This window comes from Hypanus sabinus, chromosome 10 (genome assembly GCF_030144855.1).
Source record: "Hypanus sabinus isolate sHypSab1 chromosome 10, sHypSab1.hap1, whole genome shotgun sequence".
Lineage (NCBI taxonomy): Eukaryota > Metazoa > Chordata > Chondrichthyes > Myliobatiformes > Dasyatidae > Hypanus > Hypanus sabinus.
Window position 1 is genome coordinate 27,937,301 of NC_082715.1, and position 25,585 is coordinate 27,962,885.

Below are 25,585 nucleotides of genomic sequence, written 5' to 3' on the forward strand. Positions count from 1 at the left end.
AGTGCCAGAACAGTTAGTGGAGAAGTTGCGGAGGCAGTGGTTGGTGAAACCTCAAAGTTAGGAATCAAAAGGTTGAGCATGGTGTGACTAGTGTCTGGAGCTGCCTATATTTCAACGCAAGAAGTATCATAGGGAAGTTGGATAATAGTGTTGAAGATCAGGTAGCTGGTTTACAAACAGAGGCAATGTGTAGTGAGGAAAGGCTGTTGATAGAGCAAAATTGCAGTCAACAGGATAAGTTGCAATGTAAAAATTCAGACAAAATCAAAAAGGGTGAATACAGCACTGAAGTTGTTGAATTTGAACGCATGCAGTATACAACAGGGACTGTGGAGCATCCTTCTCAAATCTCACTTCCCTCAAAAATTTGTCTCCATCCTAGACCTCTTCCCACCCTAATACTTGTAAAAATGCCATCCTCTTCTCACTTCCTCCGTCTCTGCCGCATCTGCTCTCAGTATGAGGCATTTCATTCCAAAACAAATGAAATGTCTTTCTTCAGAGAAAATATAAAAACAAAGTGATAATGCTGAAGCTTTATAAGACTCTAGTCAGCCCTGCTTGGAGCATTGTCAACAGTTTTGGGCCCCTTATCTCAGAAAGGATGTGTTGTCATTAGAGAGGGTCCAGAGGAGGTTCATAAGGATGATTCCGGGAATGAAGGAGTTAACATACAAGGAGATTTTGGCAGCTTTGGGCCTGCGCTCTTTGGAATTTAGAAGAATGCGTGGGGATCTCATTGAAACCTACCGAATGTTGAAAGGACTAGATATGGTGGATGTGGAGAGGATGTTTCCTCTAGTGGGGCTATCCAGAACTAGAGGGCAGAGCCTCAAAATTGAGGGGCGACCACTTAGAACAGAATTAAGGAGGAATCACCTTAGCCCGAATGGTGAATCTGCGGAATGCTTTGCCACAGACTGCAGTAGAGGCCAAGTCTGTGGGAATATTCAAAGTGGAAGTTGATACATCCCTGAGTGGTCAGGCCATCAAGAGATATGGTGAGAGCTCAGGTGTATGGGGTTGAATGGGATACGGGATCCGCCACGATGAAATGGCGGCGCAGACTTAATGGGCAGATTGGCCCAATTCTGCTATGTCTTATGGTCTTCTCAATCTTTTTCATTGCCAAAATGTACCTTGCCTCCAATATCGATTGAGGTGGAGCTGGTCTGCAGGACAAATCGTAAATTTTAAAAAGAGATCTAGTGTTGTCCCATTGTATATGATGAATAAACTCTTTCATGATCTTTCATCCCTAAAGAGGATGGCAGATTTTGTCATTGAAACGTCAGTTATAATCAATACCTGTACCCGGCTGGAAACCAGAGAGTTTATAAATCAGAAACTGTTCAACCTATGCCACAGGCTTTCGATGACACAAGGACATCCAAGTTCTGGTATCAATCGTCAGTGTGCAGACAATGTTTGTATGCAAGTATCCAATGTCTAAGCTTCAAGTCATAGTGGTGTCACCCAACACCCTTGTACTTCCTATCTTCAAAAGAAAGGGACATCTACCACTGTGCCATCATTCCACAACACTGCTGGACAATAAAAACCCAAAGATCCTAGAGTGCACGAGTCTGATTTGCTCGGCCTGGGAACTATTGGCGAAGAGATGCAGCATCATCTTCAATGTGCCAATGTCTTTGGCTGTGTAATAAAAATATAACGATCTCAAATTGAGCACAGTGCCCATGCTCTGCTGAACTGCCTACAGTGGACATTCCAAAGTACTGGAGAAATACCACTATCTCCACCAAATTTACTGACTGAATATGCAAACTAATATCTCCAACATTGAGGCCTTAATTAAGCTGTTGGATTCAAAGATAAAGACACATCATCTCCATACCCGATAGAAGATTCTCAAAGCAAACACTAATTGGAACTCCATGACATCATGAAATTAACAGGTAAATAGAGGAAATAATTACAGGATGTTCTCAAAGCTCAATGTAAAAGACAGAACCTGTGCATTATCTCCCAAATTACCTCTCCACCTGTCCAGTCAAACCTTATCTGTCCCAACTGTGGTAAAGTCTGCAGGTCCCACTTTGGTCTCATTAGCCATTTCAAAACTCACAGAATGAATTATCCCCAAGGTAGAGGACTACTGAACTTGAGTGTAATATTGAATGCAATTCAAAATTAGTTAATTTGCAGTAGAAAGTTTTGGGACATCTTGAGGCCAGTGAGAGTGCTAAAGTCATTAACAATGATTGACACACTTTATTATCACAATACTGTACATTTTTAATTGTTGAAGAACAAACTGAAGTAACAGTGTTTACATCTTCATGATGTCAAACACTCAAATTCACATGCAATGCAAGTCAGTCAATCAATTTAAGTAAATTGGCTAAAATTTAACCTCAAAAAAAAATCTGCAAATCCTCAACAATCTCATTTTAACAAAATAAATGTATGGACTATCAAAATTTCAATATTTCACAGCTGATTTTTAAAAATGGCCAGGATATTTGTACTTCAACTCACTTTTGCAGTAGTTCTATCAGTCACTAAGATTATTAACTGGATGATACAGTAAGATTTATTTGTTTGAAGAATATCATGTCTGAATACAAATTAGAGTTTAATTAGGTGGCACGGAGCTAATGAAACTGCTACCTCACAGCCCAAGAGACCGAGGATTAATCCTGACCTCTGCGATGACATGAATGGAGTTTGGATGTTTTTCCTCTAACTGTATTGGTTTCCTCTGGGTGCTCCAATTTCCTCCCACATCTCAAAAGCAAGCCAGTTGGTAGATAAATGAGTTACTGTAAATTGTGCCTAATGTTGGGGATTGCTAGAATCTGGGAAGTTTACAGGAACACAAAGAGAATAAAATGAGATTAGAGTAAATGGATGTTTGATTGCCAGTGTGTACTCAGTGGCTGTTTCCATGCCGTCTGCCTGAATGATTCAATAAAAGCACTCAAATTCTTAACTACAGTAATAATTTAAGGCCAGTAGACAAATATTTTTTCACATTCTTATTATAGAAGTTGAAGCACATATAAAAAGCACACCATTAATAAATATGGATTGACTTCCATTTGGACATGTAACTTTGCTCAATAAATCTGTTTAAAGTCTGTTAGGAGACCAGTTTATATCCCAAAGTAAAGCTTCAAGAATCTGAAACTTAAAACATGGACTGAATCTTGGTAGAAAGGGTGCAACTAACATTAGATCAGGATTACTTCAGAAGGTGCATCAACATGCCATGGGTGTTTTGGAACACTCACTTTTGGTCGAACTATTGTACGTCAGTGGTTATAGTCTAGGAGTAAAATTATATGAATAGTAGGCAAGTTAATACAAAATAAGAATAAAGTTGTCTTCAGTTTTAAATAAAAACCATTTCATTGTGTGGAGAAAAATAATAAAAAGCATCACCAACATAAACAAATATATTTAGTATAAAACATTAGGATCTATATTTCCTCATTGTTAATCAGCAAGGAAGACAGTTCATTTTGGTTTACTTTAATGGAACCTAGAGCCATCTCGAACAAGATTAAGTCGTAGGAAAAGAAACTTCTGCAGAATACATGTAGTTAACACTCCTTCTTGGTCAGTGTCATTGTTTATTTGACAATGTGAATAAGTACAATATTTCAAGAGGCCTTATTGCAGGATTTGGTCTTAAATACTAAATAATATATTACATCACAACATTTTTACCACCAAAATAAAATGCGACCCGCATCTTCTTATTGTGTTACTGGTAGAGCAACACCTGTGGAGACCTGGTTGGAACTGATGGCTGGTGAAGCACTGCTTGTTGGTTGTACTGGAGCTGCTGGTTCCACTTTGCTTATGTGAGTCACAAAACGTAGCCGGAGTCTTAAAGCTGGCCTTAACGTACAGATAATTTTTTCCACCTAGAAATAAGGAGCAAAGCTCTCCAAGTTAGATTGTTGGTTGCTCCTGAGCAAGTTACGAACTATAATTAATGTGTATCCATTCATCAACTGACCCATCTTATCTTTGAGAATTAATTGCCCTTCATTAGTATCTGAAAGGAGGATTCAGTTTCTCAGAATCTTCACTACTAGAATACAAAAGAACATTAAACCCTCCCAATCCCATGTCTTGCAAACAATCCAAGATTTAAAGCCAGAAGGCAAAGTATCAGCATTGAAACAATGCATGGAGAACACCAGTAATTCAAGGCAAACAACACTGCTGTTTATCTCAAAATCCTTAAATCCTATGCTCTCTGATTCCACCAATGATTGATGAAAATAAAAAAAAGCGACTTTCTCTTAGGCAAATTTTATTACTTCAAACGCACTTTACCAAACTTATTAAGGTCCTTATAATCTACTCACCTGATCCTTCACACTATCTCCTGTAAACATGTACTTTACATGGTATAGGAAGTCGCAAATGGGGTCCATATAGCTCAAATGTTTGCTGTTTTGATCTACATTCTGTAGCATCTCATAAAACGCTATGCCTATCTGTAGGGAATAAATGTTAAAATTGATTAAATACACTAGCTCTGCCAGAAATCCAAGAGTTGCTCATCATTCAAGGTAATAAATTTAATACAACAAATTGCTCTCATTAACATTTGAACAGAAAACATCAAGTTGCCAGTGGGTCCATACACATGTGGGACGAGAGAAGTTAAATTTTGCTGTGAGCCTTCACGAAAGAGTGTTATAGAGGGGAAGCAATCTCATTAGCTGCAAAGCATAATAAACACTCAACATTTTATTTTGAACTGTCTCTTTTGAAGAGCAATTTGTAACTGCATAGAGCTTTACTCAGGCAGAAAAAATGATCCATCATCTGAAAATTTAATGTAGCAAATCAGTTGAGAAGAAAATTGAGCTTGCCATCTTTTTCATTTCATGCAAGTGTATTACCTTCCAGCTGATTAACTTGTCAGCTGTTCATTAGGTTTCTAACAAACTTTCAAAAATATTGGTTAACATTAATAAGAAAAGGTGCCAAAGAATTTGACGCTGTCAGCAAAACATTTAGAGGATAATGATTACCATTGGAAGCAATGGAATGATTATATGGGAAATATATACAACTGTCTCAAAATTCCAGTGGAATCCATATCACCACTTACCAACCACACTCATGTAATATTACATTATGTGGCAGGGTTAATTAAAAGGGAAAGAATGATTAATAGAAAACCAGACCAATAAAAGCAAGTAAACCAAAGGACAACAGTATTTTAAGGCTCACCGATGAAGGAACTAAAAGACAATCATGGCCTGATTGATGAAACTGCCAAAAAGTTAGATTTTATGCATGACTTGAGTAGACCTCTCAGCATCTCATAACCAATCAGCCTACCCCTCTTATCTCCATCTGAAATCCACCAAAAATCAAATTCATGTTTCCATCTCCAAATGGCAATCACATGCCTGCTACTGACTACCATGAGTCAACCCTATCACGCCCACCTACCAACCCCAAGAAACACCCTATCTTTAGTTCCCAACCTCTCACCCAATCAACCTGGCATTAGTTACTGTGGAAATCCAACAACAGTCATACTAAATCCTTAACCCGATGAAGGGGTGTTATTCAATAGTGCCTGTCCTGAGTTTCAATATATTGATTCCATAACAAAATGCTCTCTGACCCACTATAGAATGAGAGTTTTATATTCCTCAATGGAAACTGATGAAATTCTAACCCAGGATGTCCTCATAGAAGTCAAACCAATCACTGTACACATGAGTTTCAACAGGTTCTTATGGAAAGGACATAAAGTTGAAAAAAAAAACATGAATTATAAGTGAACTGAACAAATGGCCATTGAGCTATTGCCGATGCCCATAACTCACCTCTGTCTTGAAGAATAAATATCACTCTCCTTGTAAGAAAATTCTACAAACTTCCATTCTCAGCAGTGAAGCAGAAAGTAAACAGGTCAGGCTAAAGTGGAACATACACAACACCCACCAGAAGCCACAGGTGACAATGCCTAATCCTACTTTAGCAAGGGAGCTCAATTGACCAATTCTTGCACTGCTATGGACTTGTCTCTGTTGGTGTATTTTTTGTGCACTAATGTCTCATTTTGCACAGTCCTTTTCTCCTAATTGTGTAATAGTTTGTGTTGAATACTGTCTGACCCTATGTGCTTGAGATGTTGCTGCAAGTTTTCCATTGGACCTGTACCTTACACTACTTGTGTACATGATAAACTCCACTTGACCTGGCCACATTTGCTTTGGCAAAACATTAATCACATACAGAAAATTCACCACTAGCACACAATTAGCTCATTTTCTCCATCTTATCCTTCATGTCTTCACATCCCTTTACACTTTTTCGGTCTCCTCCATTCTTATCCCTGACTTTTTCTGCTTTTGCTCACTTCAGCTTTCCAAGTTGGCCTATTCCTTCATTTCCCCCACTACTCTCTACTTTCCTTCCTTTGCTCCATTCAGCTAATCTGATTTTAATCTTAACTGCACACTCATGTCTCCCTGCAGTAACATTTCACTCCCTTGCTTATCAAGATTTTATTCTTCTCCACCTTAAGAATATTCAAAATACTTGCTTCCAAGTTCAAGGAAACAAATTCTAAATATTCAACTTCATTTGGAAAGAAATTATGCCTCATTTCTCTTGCAAATGGCAAACACCTCATTTTTAAAACAATGACCCTACAGTTGCAGCTTATCTCATAAGGAGAAGCATTCTCCCTATACTTATCCCTTCAAGGCCTCTCAGGATTTTGTGCATTTCAATTACATCGCTTTTAACTTTTCTAAACTACAATGTATATAAGCCTACCCTCTCCAATGTCACAACTTGTCATATTCCACCCGTTCCAGCTTATACCATTAAACATTCTCTGAAATGTTATCAATATATTAACAAACATTCCTTAATAAGGCCAATTCTATTCAGAAGTCTTTTCCCTCTTCTCCATTCATTTGCTGTTTCCAATCCTCAGCCACTCTTGTATTTCTCTCTGCCTTATCAATGCTTTTCCGTCGTGCAACCCAAGGATTCCTTGTTCACCACTCCACTTTCTCCTTTTGCCTGATTTCTTATATACTTCAAAGTTGTTTACATATACAACAATTCAGCATGACCCGAAGTGCCTTTGGCTTCAACTGTTCACTTGGATATTATGAGAAACAAACCACAAAACAGTGAAAAGGGCACATGACAACTATAGATTAGCAAAATCCAAGTGATCCTGCTGCTAAAACATAACAGAATTTTAGCATGTGCAAGTAAGATTAAACTTAGACAGTAGAGGCCTTAAGGATTGTCTCCTTGTGGTTTAGTGTGACAGGGGGTAAAAGCACAATTAGATGAAACAAGCCTTACATACAGCAATGCAGAAAGTGTAAATTAAAAACAGGGTACCAGTAAACAATCTTAATAAAGCAGAAGGCGATAATCGTTTGTGACATTAGGAGTTCCATTTAAATTTATGCTTGCTAATTTAGTTCAGATCTGTTAAAAATGCTGTTCTCCATCTTTCCCCTAGATCAACAATCTGTTAAGATTTCAGCTTTTCTTTGACTTAGCCCATTTAAGTACCCCCAAATACAATCTTTCCACTAGTGGTATCAGCGAAGGCACCTTGGCCCCTAAACCCTTAAACTCTCAAATTACATCGCCAAACCCCATGTTTCTCCTCTTTACCTGAAGGATACTTGTTGAAACATACCTCTTTGGACAAGCTTGTGCTCAATTGCCCTAATACTAGATGCTACATTCCAGTCTACCCCTAACATGTACTGACTATGAAAGTAAATTGCAGACTTCTTTATCCAACAAATCTGTGGCTTGAAATTTATTTTGGTAAAGAAACAATTTAAATTATACCTTGCATAACTTGTAGAAAGCCAAACAGAAAAGTACATTTCCACACAAACAACATTCTTGCTTTTAAAAGCTGCTTAAATAGACAATAGGCGCAGAGTAGGCCATTCGGCCCTTTGAGCCGGTACCACCATTCAATGTGATCGTGACTGATCATGCACAATCAGTACCCCGTTCCCACCTTCTCCCCATATCCCTTGACTCCGCTATCTTTAAGAGCTCTATCTAACACTTTCGTGAAAGCAACCAGAGAACTGGTCTCCACTGCCTTCTGAGGCAGAGCATTCCATAGATCCACAACTCTCTGGGTGAAAAAGTTTATCCTGAACTCCATTCTAAATGGCCTACCCCTTATTCTTAAACTGTGGCCTCTGGTTCTGGACTCCCAACATCGGGAACATGTTTCCTGCCTCTAGTGTGTCCAATCCCTTAATAATCTTATATGTTTCAATCAGATCCCCTCTCATCCTGCAAAGACTTGAAAATGAATTTAAATGCAGTGGCTCATTAATTAAAGTATACAAGAACATTAGTTTTCCCCGTGCCTTTATTATTTGCACTTAACTGCATTCAAAAGGTTTTCATATAACTAACATTTCAAGAGTATAGTACAGTCAGCCCTCCTTATCCGCGGGATCCACATGCGTGGATTCAACCAACCGCGGATTGGGAAAACCCGGAAGTTCTCTCTCCAGCACTTGCTGTTTGAGCATTTACAGATTTTCTTTTTCCCTTGTCATTATTCCCTAAACAATGCAGTATAACAACTATTTACATTGTATTAGGCATTATAAATAATCTAGAGATGACAAAGTATACAGCAGTATGTGTGTTAAGTTACCACAGATCGGGATTGAAAAAAAAAACAGAAGCTCTCTTATTAAGTAAGTCGGGATAGATACATCCAGTACTATTTAGCGTCAGTTAGTCAAATGTTTTGTCTTAGTATATATTTTACTTTTCTATGCATATAAAACACTTCAGAAACGTATGTATTTCAATAATTAAACCACTGTGTTGCTTAGTAATAATTGTAGCTTTCATCAGGGCAGGGCCTTTCTCACTTTACCCTTTAAAATTGTTCCAATCGTTGACCCACTGTAGCCTAACGCTTTTCCAACGACTTATGGCGTTTCACCTCTTTTCGATCGCTTTATTATTTCCACTTTATTTTCAATTGTGATCGTGATCGTGATCATTTTCGTGAATAGAAACACTGTGGATTCAGAGCTCTGCCGGGTCCTAAAGTCCACCACACTGAGACAGGTTAAATAAGGGACTTGAGCATCCGCGTTTTTTGGTATCCACAGGGGGTCCTGGAACCAATCCCCCGTGGATAAGGAGGGCCGACTGTAACTCCAAGCAATTCTCAGTTTTAAACTAATACAAAACAATTTAGAAACCATCTAGGGCCTCTTTTCCCTATGCATCACTAGCCTTTCAACCACAGTTTACTCTAATCATTCACTCATAAAACAGAAGACACGCCGTGAATAATGAACATATATTTGATACAGAGCAGGGCAGTAGGTGGAATCGCTGGAGCTGGCTGACTAAGAGAAGTTTTAAATTAATTATTGAATTAATATGTGTGATGTGTAATAATATGATTAATTCAAATGATGACGGCCATGTTAAGAGGGTAATAATATCAATACAGAATGGAAATAAACTGTTTGTCAAATTGAATCATTCTATACAGATATGAAGAAAAATGAGCTGTAATTTGGATGCAACATTTTATAACTGAGATAGATACAAAAATACATTTCTTAATTGGAAGTGAACTTCAAATAACTTACATGGTGTAATTTGCTGAGAGTACACAGGCAAATTCCTCATCTGAAGATTCAAAGTTTCGGACATTGAAAAAGAGCAGAATTTTGTTCTAAGTTGTAATTACCTATCTATGGACTACCACTCTAAAATAAAGAGTTTCATGATAAACACTGATTATAAATGTATGAAAATTTGAAGAGATGATGAGTAGATTAAAAAATTATTAATAAGCGAAAGTAGGCAATGTCAATAAGTACATTAACTTTGTCAAAATTTTCATTACTCTGATTGAAAAGTCATTAACCTGAAATATGAACAAATACTGCCTGATCTGCACTTTATGTTTCTGAGAAATGGCAAACTCATTTTCCATTACTTGAATTTCATATTAACATTAATCATCAACAAACTGACCTCAAGCATGCACCGAGTCCTTTCTTGCTGGAACCGTTGCAGAAAAGGCCCGACTAGATGATATACATACAACAGTTGGAATTCTGTCTTCACTAATGGTTTCAGCACTTCCGTGAGAAATCTGAGGAAGAGGAGCAGTTTACTAATTTTCACTGGATATTCAAATTAAATATTTATTGCAAACAAATTACTTAACATATTTCTATGGCATTGATTTATGACTTTATTCACATTTTATCTAAGGTTTCACATAAATCTTAATATGATAGTTTTCTCTGACCTAAAGAGAGCAGCTTCTTCAATATCATCACATGCCTTGATAGCTAACTCAATGTGTGTTATATAATATTCTAAATGAGCCCCAACTTGTTTGCACATTTTGTGTCTTTACGTTCAATGCTTTTATTTATGAAGTCAAGGATCCCTTATTCATCTTTACCCTTTTATTGACCTTTACTGCAATATTTAAAAATACAGTAAGTAAATACAGGCTCTTTCTAGTTTATGACACTCTAGTTGTGTAAATTCCATACACATGAACAAGCATCTGGGAGACCAGCAGCATGAATTTGCCAGCTGCTGCAGGGTTTCAGGCATTTTGTGTTGTGCAGGAACTCAATTTGCAGTCACATTTAGCAGCACGTAAGTGCCATTACAAAGGAGGCACTGCAGCACCTCTACTTAGAAGTTTATGAACGTATGGCATTTCAAACCTTAACAACTTCTACGGATGTACAGTGGACCGTATCCTGTCGGGTTGTATCATAGCCTGGCATGGAAACACCCAGTGTCCAAGAATGGAAAAGCCTACAAAATGTAGTGGATGCAGCCCAGTCCATCATGGGAAAAGCCACCCCCTCATTCAGCAAATGTACAAGATGTGCTGCCACAAGAAGGCAGGATCCATCATCAAGGACCTGCACCACCTTTGGCATACTCCCTTCTCACTTCAGCCATAGGGAAGGAGGTGCAGGAGCCTCAGGTCCCACACTACCAGGTTCAAGAACTGTTATTACCCTTCCACCATCAGGCTCCTGAATCAGTGAGCTCGCCTCAACACTGAACTGGTTTCATAACCTATGATTCACTTTGAAGGCACCTGCAATTTTTGTCCCCCAGTATTATTTATTTATTATTATTTGTTTTTCTCTTGTAGTTGCAGTTTGTCTTCATTTATACAACGTTTGTTTCGTCACTCTTCGTGTGCAGTTTTTCCATTGATTGTTTTGTATGTCTTTGCTCTACTGTGAATGCCCACAAGAAAATGAATCCCAGGGTAGAAAATGGGGACATATACACACTTTGACAATAAATTTACTTTGAACTTTGAAAATTTCGGACTTGCAAACTGTACACATTACAGTTCACAGGAACAGAATATCTGGTCATTACCCAAGACTGATGAACCTCTCTTTTGTTATTATGCTTTATCAATATTGGTTAATCAGGATTGCAATGGTGGCAGAAAAAAAACCTTTAACATCCTGATGCTGTTGGTGAGGACGACCGACCAGGTGTGAGCCACGGTGGCAAGGCCTTGGCACAGAGTCTGACCCTGTGGTGCAGAAGGATGGGACGGAGAAGAGGAGAGCTATCGTCATTGGAGACTCTATAGTCAGGAGAGCAGACAGGAGATTTTGTGTACGTGAGAAGGAAACCCGCTTGGTTTGTTGCCTCCCGGGTGCCAGGGTCCGGGATGTCTCTGACCAAGTGCATGACATCCTGGTACGAGAGGGAAAGCAACCAGAAGTCGTGATACATGTTGGGACCAATGACATAGGCAGGAAGGATGAGGTCCTGAAGTGTGAGTTTCGGGAACTAGGCAGAAGGCTGAAGAACAGGACCTCAAGGGTGGCGTTCTCAGGATTGCTGCCAGTACTACATGATAATGATGGTAAGAATTGGAGGAGATGGCAGTTGAATGCTTGGCTGAGGAGTTGGTGCAGGGGGCAGGGTTTTAGATTTTTGGACCATTGGGATCTCTTCTGGGGAAGGTGGGACCTGTACAGATTGGATGGGTTGCACCTGAACTTGAGGGGGAGCAATATCCTTGCTGGTAGGTTTGCTAGCATGGTTCGGGAGGGTTTAAACTAATTTGCAAGGGGGATGGGACCCGGAGCGATAGAGCAGTGAAAGAAGTGCATGGAGTAAAGCCAGATCTAACATATAGAGAGGCTTTGAGGAAAGAGAAGCAGAATAAAGGATGTAAAGGTAGTAAGGTAAAAGGGCTAAAGTGCTTGTACTTCAATGCAAGAAGCATCAGGAACAAAGGTGATGAACTGAGAGCTTGGATACATACATGGAATTATGATGTAGTGGCCATTACAGAGACTTGGCTGGCACCAGGGCAGGAATGGATTCTCAATGTTCCTGGATATCAGTGCTTTAGAAGGGATGGGGGGGGGGGGGGGGGGGGTAAAAAGGGAAGGAGGGTGGCATTAGAGGTCTGGGATACTATTACAGCTACAGAAAGGGTGGGTAATGTAGCAGGATCCTCTTTTGAGTCAGGATGGGTGGAAGTCAGGAACAGGAAGGGAGCAGTTACTCTACTGGGGGTATTCTATAGGCCCCCTGGTAGCAGCAGAGATACCGAGGAGCAGATTGGGAGGCAGATTTTGGAAAGGTGCAAAAATAACAGAGTTGTTATCATGGATAATTTTAACTTCCCTAATATTGATTGGCACTTGATTAGTTCCAAGGGTTTAGATGGGGCAGAGTTTGTTAAGTGTGTCCAGGATGGATTCCTGTCACAGTATGTTGACAGGCCGACTAGGGGGAATGCCATACTAGATCTAGTATTAGGTAATGAACCAGGTAAGGTCACAGGTCTGTCAGTGGGTGAGCATCTGGGGGACAGTGATTGCCGCTCCCTGACTTTTAGCATTATCATGGAAAAGGATAGAATCAGAGAGAACAGGAAAATTTTTAATTGGGGAAGGGCAAATTATGAGGCTATGAGGCTAGAACTTACGGGTGTGAATTGGGATACTATGGAAATGTGGTCGATGTTTAGGGATCTCTTGCAGAATGTTAGGGATAAATCTGTCCTGGTGAGGAAGATAAAGAATGGTAGGGTGATGGAACCATGGGTGACAAGTGAAGTGGAAAATCTGGTCAGGAGGAAGAAGGCAGTATACACGAGGTTTAGGAAGCAAGGATCAGATGGGTCTATTGAGGAATATATATAGGGTAGAAAGGAAGGAGCTTAAGAAGGGGCTGAGAAGAGCAAGAAGGGGGCATGAGAAGGCCTTGGCGAATAGGGTAAAGGAAAACCTCAAGGCATTCTTCAATTATGTGAAGAACAAAAGGATGACAGGAGTGAAGGTAGGACCGATAAGAGATAAAACTGGGAAGATGTGCTGGAGGCTGTGGAAGTGAGCGAGGTCCTTAATGAATACTTCTCTTCGGTATTCACCACTGAGAGGGAACTTGATGATGGTGAGGACAATATGAGTGAGGTTGATGTTCTGGAGCATGTTGATACTAAGGGAGAGGAGGTGTTGGAGTTGTTAAAATGCATTAGGGCAGATAAGTGCCCGGGGCCTGACGGAATATTCCCCAGGCTGCTCCACGAGGCAAGGGAAGAGATTGCTGAACCTCTGGCTAGGATCTTTATGTCCTCGTTGTCCACGGGAATGGCACTGGAGGATTGGAGGCAGGCGAATGTTGTCCCCTTGTTCAAAAAAGGTAGTAGGGATAGTCCAAGGAATTATAGACCAGTGAGCCTTAAGTCTGTGGTGGGAAAGCAGTTGGAAAAGATTCTTAGAGATAGAATCTATGGGTATTTAGAGAATCATGGTCTGATCAGGGACAGTCAGCATGGCTTAGTGGAGGGCAGATCGTGCCTAACAAGCCTGATAGTGTTCTTTGAGGAGGTGACCAGGCATATAGATGAGGGTAGTGCAGTGGATGTGATCTACATGGATTTTAGTAAGGCATTTGACAAGGTTCCACACAGTAGGCTTATTCAGAAATTCAGAAGGCATGGGATCCAGGGAAGTTTGGCCAGGTGGATTCAAAATTGGCTTGCCTGCAGAAGGCAGAGGGTCGTGGTGGAGGGAGTACATTCAGATTTGAGGGTTGTGAATAGTGATATCCCCCAAGGATCTGTTCTGGGACCTCCACTTTTTGTGATTTTTATTAACGACTTGGATGTGGGGGTAGAAGGGTGGGTTGGCAAGTTTGCAGATGACACAAAGGTTGGTGGTGTTGTAGACAGTGTAGAGGATTGTTGAAGATTGCAGAGAGACATTGATAGGATGCAGAAGTGGGCTGAGAAGTAGCAGATGGAGTTCAACCCAGAGAAGTGTGAGGTGGTACACTTTGGAAGGACAAACTCCAAGGCAGAGTACAAAGTAAATGGCAGGATACTTGGTAGTGTGGAGGAGCAGAGGGATCTGGGGGTACATGTCCACAGATCCCTGAAAGTTGCCTCACAGGTAGATAGGGTAGTTAAAAAAGCTTATGGGGTGTTAGCTTTCATAAGTTGAGGGATAGAGTTTAAGAGTCACGATGTAATGATGCAACTGTATAAAACTCTAGTTAGGCCACACTTGGAGTACTGTGTCCAGTTCTGGTCGCTTCACTATAGGAAGGATGTGGAAGCATTGGAAAGGGTACAGAGGTGTTACGAATGTGCCACAACTCTGAGGGGCCGAAGGGTACAAAGTTGCCCCCTCCTTTTTGAGAATCGCAAGATCTCTATTAATTCGGGTCTGGGACCCAGGAAATGAGAGAGAATCCACAAGGTTTGGAATGTGTCCTGGCCTCAGCGAAACAAAACCACTGATAACGGTCATTGTCTCTTGGAGACAGAATTGTGTATTCAGTACTGTACTATTCATTGAAGCCCTCAGGGGACGACCAGAGTGGGCTGGTTGAGGGATTGCATCAACCCAACCTGACTGACGTCTGAGACCCCGTGAGTAAGGATAAAAGAGGGTCTGGGGAACAACCCCTTCAGACGCACCAGGAGAAACGCTAGAAATCCAGTGACAGCGTTTTATAGCAAAAGCCGGTGGGGCCCATGTGCGTCCTCCCTTGCCTGGGTTGGCGGGCTCACCACAGAAGAACGGCTTAGCTAAAGGAGAGGCCACAAGTGAACGGCCACACCAACGAGACTCCGACGGATCGAAATCATAAAAGGAATCAGCAAGTTTTCTCCAAAGTCTCTCTCTCTCTCCCACCAAAGGCTGCAGCCTGCATGAACTGAGTGACTTTTATATTTCCATCGGACAATACATCATCCCCTAGACAACGATAGAGCTTATTTCTTATTGATTATTATTATACCCGCACTTTTAGATTTAGTATTGATGACGTATATTATCTGTATATTTGCATTGATATTATTTTTGTTTATTTTTACTAATAAATACTGTTAAAAATAGTACCATCAGACTTCAACGGACCACTCTATCTTTGCTGGTAAGTGACCCAGTTACAGGGTTCGCAACAGAGGAGATTTACCAGGATGCTGCCTGGTTTAGAGAGTATGGATTATGATCAGAGATTAAGGGAGCTAGGGCTTTACTCTTTGGAGAGGAGGATGATGAGAGGAGACATGATAGAGGTGTACAAGATATTAAGAGGAATAGACAGAGTGGACAGCCAGCGCCTCTTCCCCAGGGCACCACTGCTCAGTACAAGAGGACATGGCTTTAAGGTAAGGGAAGGGAAGTTCAAGGGGAATATTAGAGGAAAGTTTTTCACTCAGAGAGTGGTTGATGCATGGAATGCACTGCCTGAGTCAGTGGAGGAGGCAGATACACTAGTGAAGTTTAAGAGACTACTAGACAGGTATATGGAGGAATTTAAGGTGGGGGGTTATACGGGAGGCAGGGTTTGAGGGTCGGCACAACATTGTGGGCTGAAAGGCCTGTAATGTGCTGTACTATTCTATGTTCTATGTCCTCTGGATTGAAATGAGAAGTTATGATATACATAGGTTTCCCTGTCTCTACCTCTTTCAAACATGCAAGTTTTTATTATTTCACTCCATTTGCTACTGATCATTCTGTGAATACTTTCTCATTCTCTGGTCAATCTGGTATTCAGGAAAAAAATCAGTGTTTTGTAAAATATACGAGTCAATATAGTGATTTTAATTAGATGCGCAAGTAAACAGATTTTAGATCCACAGCAAATTTTAAACACAAATTCTGGATAGGTCTGGGTGATATGATCTCAGTTGAGCAGCAGCTAATCTGTTACAATAATACTGTAAAAGTAGTACATAGTTTGAAGGTGCAAATGAAACGTTATTTATTCCTTTAAAAAAAATCAACACATGGAAACAAACAGCATGGAATGCAATTCACTTAATTTGGCTGCAACTGTTATACAACATTTGTCATGTGTGAATTGCCTGGTTAATTTCACACTTGAACCCAGGAGTTTGAATAACTTCTGTCAGAGAAGACAACTGACCGCAGCTCAGAAATCACGACAAGATGCAGTGTATTAACTTTTAATAAAGTTCCTCTATTTCAAAAGAACTTTTATCAAAAGTGATGAGTGGGGCAAGTCTTTGGAAAGTATTGGAGGAGGAAAATTTGCATTTCATCAAAAACTTCCTTTTAGCTTCAGTATTATCAGACTGAATAGGAAAGTGGTCAATACCACAGAGAAGGAAACAGTAAAATCTTGGATCATTGAATTTACTTCTCTTACTCCATTATCCCCTCCTCTCAGTGTGTCTACCTACTGCTTCTCCTTTATTTGCTCAACTACTTCCATTTTTTTTTACCCAATTTACATCTTTATCTAACTCTACTTAACTGAATTTGTAATGATGGAGCCACAAATAAGTACCAATTCCCTAATGTGCAAACAAGAGAAAATCTGCAGATGCTGGAAATCCAAGCGACGCACACAAAATGTTGGAGGAACTCAGCGGGCCAGGCAGCAACTATGGAGAAAAGTACAATCGATGTCGATAGATGCTGCCTAGCCTGCTGAGCTCCTCCAGCATTTTGTATGTGTCCCTGATTTGCATGTTTTTCATTCTTGTCTTATGATTCTCTGTGACTTTAACTCGTCATTTTTAGTTTGGTAGACAGCTAGCGAGGCATAATGGACTGAATTGTCCTTTTTGCTGTACTGGTTACATGATTCTAATTTCATACTTTAGATGTTATTTCAAATGCTGCATATTTATAACTGTACTATTGAGAAATGGCCAAGACTGCAGCAATATTTGAGGCAGATAATTATAGGAACAAAAAGAAATAAAGCAGTTGGAGCAAGACTTAAAGGAACAGGAGCAGAAACCAGAATGAGCTGAGACAAGTCAGAACAGATAAAATTCTCGTGGCGGAACAGTGCGAAAGTAGGGGAATGGGGAACTTTCTTTTTGATTTGGACTCTGATTTGGATAATAATCATCCTTCACAACCTCTGAATGCTCAGTTAAATATTTTGAAGTGAAATTTAGGATGTACACATCAAGGTTCCACAACCAAATTGCTAAATGATCCGATAATTTTTTTTTTTGTTAATGCTTAATGAAGACATAAGGGAAAGATGGCCCCCTTTCTTGACAATGCTCAACACACCCTGCTGACTCAAAATCAAAAGTGCTACCAACTGAGCTATAAAGACTTGCTCCTTCTGTGGTATTACAAAGCTAGAATGACCACGAGCAAGCCCACCACATTTTAAAAGTAAAACAGCAACGCACACCCAGAGAGAACATTTCAGAAGAGATAGATACGTAGAACTCTAGTACATACTTGGGGATAAGAGAAAGCTGTCCAATACTTGAATGGTGCCATACAGCATGGGCCAAGGCTAGAACATAGCTGCAGTACATCTCGCAATAAGACTGATGGCAAGCTGTGAAATCAAAGAGTTGGAATGGATAGCCAACCCATTCTGTATCCGAGGTCAGTGTAGCACTGTTGATAACACTCACAATGCGATCATTCAATACTATCCAGTAGGGCTCCTTAAAACATAAAATTTTAAAAAATTACTCTGTAGAGAAATATATCTTTATTTGAATGCATTTTCAAATTCTATTTTTCAATAATCCATAACAACATATCTTCCCATTCTCCATTCTAAGAACTCCTTATTTGTCTGGTTTATGTTCCCACTGGGCATCTAAGATTCAGAAAACATAGAAAACCTACAGCACAATACTGGCCCTTCGGCCCAAAAAGTTGTGCCAAACATGTCCCTACCTTAGAAATTACTAGGCTTACCCATAGCCCCCTATTTTTCTAAGCTCCATGTACCTATCCAAAAGTCTCTTAAAAGACCCTATCATATCTGCCTCCACCACCATTGATGGCAGCCCATTCTACGCACTCACCATTCTCTGCATAAAAAACTTGCCCCTGACATCTTCTCTGTACCTACTCCCCACCACCTTAAACGTGTCCTCTTGTGGCAACCATTTCAGCACTGGGAAAAAGCCTCTGACTATCCACACAATCAATGCCTCTCATCATCTTATATACCTCCATCGGGTCACCTCTCATCCTCCATCGCTCTAAGGAGAAAAGGCCGAGTTCACTGAATCTGTTTTCGTAAGGCACGCTCCCCAATCCAGGCAACATCCTTGTAAATTTCCTCTGCGCCCTTTCTATGGCTTCCACATCCTTCCTGTAGTGAGGCAACCAGAACTGAGCACAGTACTCCAAGTGGGGTCTGACCAGGGTCCTGTATAGCTGCAACATTACCTCTCGGCTCCTAAATTTAATTCCATGATTAATTAAGGCCAATACACTGCATGCCTTCTTAACCATACAGTCAACCTGCGCAGCTGCTTTGAATGTCCTATGGACTCAGATCCCAAGATCCCTCTGATCCTCCACACTGCCAAGAGTCTTACCATTAATACTATATTCTGCCATCATATTTGACCTACCAAAATGAACCACTTCACACTTATCTGGGTTGAACTCCATCTGCCACTTCTCAGTCCAGTTTTGCATCCTATCAATGTCCTGCTGTAACCTTTGACAGCCCTCCACACTATCCACAACACCTCCAACTTTTGTGTCATCAGCAAATTTACTAACCCATCCCTGCACTTCCTCATCCAGGTCATTTATAAAAATCTCGAAGAGTAGGGGGTCCCAGTACAGATCTCTGAGGCACACCACTGGTTACTGACCTCCATGCAGAATATGACCTGTCTACAACCACTTTTGCCTTCTGTGGGCAAGCCAGTTCTGGATCCAAAAGCAAGGTCCCATTGCATCCTATGCCTCCTTACTTTCTCAATAAGCCTTGCATGGGGTACCTTATCAAATACCTTGCTGAAATCCATATACACTACATCTACTGCTCTTGCTTCATCAATGAAGAGAGAGCATCTTCAAAAAATTCAATCAGGCTTGTAAGCCACGACCTGCCCTTGACAAAGCCATGCTGACTATTCCTAATCATATCATACCTCTCCAAATGTTCATAAACCCTGCCTCTCAGGATCTTCTCCATCAACTTACCAACCACTGAAGTAAGACTCACTGGTCTATAATTTCCTGGGCTATCTCTACTCTCTTTCTTGAATAAAGGAGTAACATCCACAACCCTCCAATCCTCTGGAACCTCTCACATACCCATTGATGATTCAAAGATCACCACCAGAGGCTCAGCAATCTCCTACCTCGCCTCCCACAGTAGCTTGGGGTACATCTCATCTGGTCCTGGCGACTTATCCAAATTGATGCTTTCCAAAAGCTCCAGCACATCTTCTTTCTTAATATCTATATGCTCAAGCATTTCAGTCTGCTGCAAGTCACCACGATCCTTCCCCACAGTGAATACTTAAGTAATTCATTAAGTACCTCTGCTATTTCCTTCGATTCCATACACACTTTTCCACTGTCACACTTGATAGGTCCTATTCTTTCACGTCTTATCCTCTTGCTCTTCACATACATGTAGAATGCCTTGGGGTTTTCCTTAATCCTTCTCATCAAGGCCTTCTCATGGCCCCTTCTGGCTCTCTTAATTTCCTTTTTAAGCTCCTTCCTGTTAGCCTTATAATCTTCTAGATCTCTAGCATTACCTAGCTCTCTGAACCTTTTGTAAGCTTTTCTTCTCTTGACTAGATTTATTACAGCCTTTGTACACCATGGTTCCTGTACCCTACCATAACTTCACTGTCTCATTGGAACGTACCTATGCAGAACTCCACACAAATATCTCCTGAACGTTTGCCACATTTCTTCCATACTTTTCCCTAAGAACATCTGTTATCAATTTAAGCTTCCAACTTCCTGCCTGATAGCCTCATAATTCCCCTTACTTCAATTGAACGCTTTTCTAACTTGTCTGTTCCTATCTCTCTCCAATGCTATTGTAAAGGAGATAGAATTATGATCACTGTCTCCAAAATGCTCTCCCACTGAGAAATCTGACACCTGACCAGGTTCATTTCCAAATACCAAATCAAGTATAGTCTCTCCTCTTGTAGGCGTATCTACATATTGTGTCAAGAAACCTTCCTGAACACACCTAACAAACTTCACCCCATCTAAACCCCTTGCTCTAGGGAGAAGCCAATCGATATTTGGAAAATTAAAATCTCCCATCACAACAATTCTGTTATTATTACACCTTCCCAGGATCTGCTCCTCCATATACCTGTTACTATTGGGTGGCTTATAAAAAACACCCAGTAAAGTTATTGATCCCCTTCCTGTTCCTAACCTTCACCGACACAGACTCCATAGACAATCCCTCTATGACGTCCACCTTTTCTGCAGCAGTGACACTATCTCTGATCACAGTGCCACGCCCCCATCTCTTTTGCCTCCCTCCCTGTTCTTTCTGAAACATCTAAAACCCAGCATTTGAAATAACTATTCCTGTCCCTGAGCCATCCAAGTCTCTGTAATGGCCACCACATCATAGCCCCAAGTACTGATCCACGCTCTAAGCTCATCCACTTTGTTCACAATACTCCTTGCACTAAAATAGACACATCTCAAATCGTCCGTCTGAGCTTATCCCTTCTCTATCACCTGCCTATCCTCCTTCTCGCTCTGTCCCCAAACTTTCTCTATTTGTGAGCCAACCGCCTCTTCCCCAGTCTCTTCAGTTCCGTTCCCACCTCCCAACAATTCTAGTTTAAACTCTCCCCAGTTGCCTTAGCAAACCTCCCCGCCAGGGTATTGGTCCCCTGGGACTCAAGTGCAACCTGTCCTTTTTGTACAGGTCACACCTGTCCCAAAAGAGGTCCCAATGATCCAGAAATCTGAATCCTAGCCCCCTGCTCCAATCCCTCAGACATGCATTTATCTTCCACCTCATTCTATTCAGTCGTGTGGCACAGGCAGTAATCCCAAGATTACTACCTTGAGGTCCGGCTTCTCAACTTCCTTCCTAACTCCCCATAATCTTTTTTTGGGACCTGTTCCCTTTTCCTACCTATGTTATTGGTACCAATATGTACCATGACTTCTGGCTGTTCTCTCTCCCACTGCAGGATATCTTGGACGTGATCTGAAACATCGATTTCTTGATGTTTTAACAAAAGAAGCAAATTGGTAACAGTTCAGCAGTTATTGTTTAGAACAGATTTAATTGCATGGTCGTAGAAACACCCTCACATAATAACACTATATAGGACCAGAAACAGGCCAATTGGTTCCACTACTGAAGAAGATAATTGCCAGACCTCCATATACCTCACACCCAAATCTGTTAACATGTCTCAAAACCATATTTCATATGCAAAATTAACACTCTGCAAGCAGAAAGCTTTCAAAGCTGATTAAAATTTCTAAATCTGGACTAAACAGGAATCTGAACCATTAAGTATTTCAGTTTTAGCCTTAAAATTACAGTGAGTATACAGTATAACCAGACACGTCATAAAATCTAAAAAACATTGTTCAGCTTACTAATATACCACTGTTGCCAAAACTTTGTCACAGCAAGCCCTTTTCATGAATTACCATATTAGCTGTTTTATTTTAGATCATTAACAAAGCAAAGTATCTCAGGCTAGAGCAGTTACCCAGCAGAATTTTTCTAGCTTGGCTACAGGCTTCACTTCCCACTTAATAATGTTTGCTCCCCATTTTAGAATACAGTTATTATACACTACTAATTATGTGATGTATTCTGTTTAGCACTTTCTTAATATTAATCTATAACTGAAGTTGACGTTACGCACAGCAAACTGCTTTACCTAAACACAAGCATCTGTGCTGGTGGGGAACTTAAAAATCTGGCAGGAATCTTTTATTTGGCATATCTGAATTGAACATAAGCCAGAGTCAGTCACTTGAAAGCTAATGGGTTTTCAAAAAAAAAACAGCTGTTTCTCTCAGTGATTACCAAGTCCTACATTAAAAAGAATTCTTCTGGTTGGAAGAATTCCTGTTAATGCACGCCTAAAATACAAAAACCTACTGGCTTCATCGTCTATTGCTGTGGCCCCAGAATAATGAAAAAGCTTTTAGACTTACAGGTAATGCAGTAATTACAAGTCCAATTGCATTCATCCAAGCTGTAATATTTTCTCTTGGTACCAAAGGTTGACTGGAAAAAAAAAAGAAAAATTATCAGTGTAGGAGCAAATACCTCTAAAATATCTGTCCACTTTCTTGAACTAATTACAACACTAGATATTTGAATTTTTAAAGAGTAAATAATGAATTTACTCTGTCAATTTCATGTGAAATCAGGTTTTGTACTGAGATCCATTTTGACATTGTAAAGCACATTCAGTGCTGAACCAATTTCCTGTGAGTGAGCCTCGCCTCTTCTGATGTAATAGACTGTGAAAGTTTGTTTGTCATTTATACAATAGATTTAGATATAAATAATGTTACAACATTAAATATTACACAACTACAAACACTTAAAGTTTAAAAAATGTGCTCATTACCTACATCATTGCACTAACTTTGCAAATGGTACCAGGAATCTTGAAAACACATGCACACAGAATTCACAAACTTTTCAGCAAGACCTTTCCTTACATTATATAAAATGTAATTGATCATTTCATAAGTTAGCCATTTTTTTTAGTTTATCCTTGCAAATACTGAATTAAAAACAATTTCTGGAAACAGCTACCTCTTAAGAACAACATTTAGAAGTGCATTTCCAACTTCCTTCCCTGATACAGATAATGCCATAAGTTCCACACATGTAACATGGAGGGCGTGTGCTGCTGGGTTAGGAAATTCATTGAATCTCCAGTCACAGTTCGGAAATGGACCAGGTGATTTTCCTGCCATAGCTGAAGGACTAATTAAGGGAAATGTTACTGAACACAAGGACCTTCACATGGAGATGACAAAACAAAATGCAGATTAAACAACCCACACCTCATTCAAAATAATCTTGCCATATTGAACAGTATTTGATATAACTCAAAACAGCAAACACATTCTAAACAAAAAGGAGTAAAACAAATGGTTCAATAGATTTTAAGAGAATTAAGGGATCGAGGGGTTAATGCAGGAAGGTCATGCTGAAGTAAAAGCTTAGCCACATCTTACTGAATGGCAGTGCTGGCACAAGAGTCTGAATGGACTATGCTAGCTTCTTATTCTTTGGTCCTTGCTAAGTCTTAATTATCACCAATGGAGCCTCAGGAAAGTAAACCAAAAACTGTATTGATGATTTCTGGCAGTTTTATGCAGAATGCCTAGTGTTTGGCTGTTCATAGTTAAGTATCCTTGGATTCAGGTGGCATTGAGGCACCCTGTCTGAAATGAACTGAGCAACAGATACTAGCACATTAGGCTGAGGAATTTGCATCAGTTATTTTCTATGAGCAAGACCTCATGCAGGATTGAAACTCCCTTCATTTTATGAGAATTCCTACCTGAAGCTCAGGAAATAAAAGCTCACTCTTTTTTTAAATTTAATTTTCCTCTTAAATTTCCTATAAATGTCTATGTATATCAGAGATATTTAAAAATCTTATTTCCTGTCAGCACATTCTGAAAATAGGACTTTAACAATATACCAGATGTGACTAAGTATTGTCACTTACTTCTCATTATTTCTTCACCAAGGGACAGGTGACTGGACCCTACATCTCTGCCAGCTTAGCATAGATATGGGAAGAACAGGGCCCAAATTCCGCATTTTCCATTCACATCAATGAAGTTGTGTCACAATTACAAAACATCTGGGTTTTGCCAGTTATTCTGCAGGGAGCTTCTGATAATTACCTTTGTAAATACTAGTAATTTCAAATCCCTTGCATAATTTAGGGAGGCCACAAACTTAAATGCTGCAGTTTGCTTCAGGACTTTGTTATTCAAGAGTGAGAAAGAAGTCGGCATTTTTCGCAAATCCAGTACCTTCTGACTCAATCAGATGGATCACATTATATGCTACAAATAAAATCCTCCAATCAGCTGGAACGATTAATTTCTATTATAACATCATATGCTCCTTCTACATGTAGAATTTTAATATATTCTGGAAGTATTAAAGAAATCTAGTGGCTCTTATATTTTTAGGAGAAGACCACAATAACTCTTTAATCTTCAGGATAACAAAAACCTCTTGCAATGTTTTTCTGTAAAGACACTATTTTTGATTTATATATCTTCCTATGAGATTAACATTAAATGCCCACAGCTTTTGGCGCTGATCACTTTTTGCATGTAAGAATAGGTAGCACAGAAGGATACTCTCCACTAATCGACCAATCAATTTGCAGTAGTACGTGTCATCAGGAACCCATGGATTATCCTCACGTGCATTCATAGCAGATTTCAAATAGGTTTCACTTAAACACCAGCCCTGTGGACGGTTATCTTTTAGAGAACCAATAACTGCATGAACAAGCTTGCGTTTAAGATTTGTACGGTCTCTCAGATGTCTCTCATAGTAATGAAGAGTGTTGTACAAATACGTCACAGGTCGGTCTACAACAAAAGCAAAAATGATTATTCTTAAACCTATGTAGAACTAATCAGCTTTGTATACAAATTTGGGCACATCTTTTAATATTAAAATATAAATTCTCTTCACAAACAGGAATATAACAGACACCAGGGTCAATTGCTCACCCAGTACATTATATTTTAATGCAATGAGTTATGATCTAGAAAGCAGTAAACTTCAGAGTTTTTCTAGCCTATGTAAGACCCAAACATACTTATAAAAGTTTTTCTTTACAGATTCGCTAATGCCTTAAAAGCTCACATTAACAGCAATTTCAGTTCTGTCCAAAGCCTTTCCTTTCCCTCATCTAAACCCCATGAAGAATGTAACTTGGGGATGCTCTGTTATACAAGTTACAATATTTGACACTCCTCTCATCTATCCAAGACAGGGAAAATTTCTGAGGCTTCATGATAAATGCACAACATTTGACTGACAAGCAAGTTGACAAATTTCCATTAGGGTTGGCTTTCCAGTCTGCAGAATCTATATTAAATGACACCATGCACCATATGAACAAGAGAAAATCTGCAGAAGCTGGAAATCCAAGCAACACACACACAAAATGCTCGAGTTGATAATTGAGTTCTAATGTAGGGTCTTGGCTTGAAATGTCAACTGTTTACAATCTTTTCCAAAGATGCTACCTGGCCTGCTGCGTTCCTCCAGTATTTTA

At 39.9% G+C, this 25,585-nt stretch overlaps 1 protein-coding gene across 2 annotated transcripts in view; it reads right to left on the reverse strand.

Moving 5' to 3' along the window:
* Window positions 1-2,215: 2,215 nt before the first annotated feature.
* med23 (mediator complex subunit 23) overlaps window positions 2,216-25,585 on the reverse strand; it is a 106,402-nt gene continuing 83,032 nt past the window's right edge. For both annotated transcript variants that reach the window (XM_059981567.1, XM_059981566.1), the window contains exons 23-29: window positions 24,654-24,890; window positions 23,077-23,242; window positions 22,464-22,536; window positions 17,763-17,977; window positions 10,030-10,150; window positions 4,347-4,478; window positions 2,216-3,896 (exon numbers count right to left, since the gene is read on the reverse strand). In XM_059981567.1, the coding sequence (XP_059837550.1) occupies window positions 3,726-3,896; window positions 4,347-4,478; window positions 10,030-10,150; window positions 17,763-17,977; window positions 22,464-22,536; window positions 23,077-23,242; window positions 24,654-24,890 (1,115 nt within the window). In that variant the 3' untranslated portion in view covers window positions 2,216-3,725. The remainder of the gene's footprint in view (window positions 3,897-4,346; window positions 4,479-10,029; window positions 10,151-17,762; window positions 17,978-22,463; window positions 22,537-23,076; window positions 23,243-24,653; window positions 24,891-25,585) is intronic.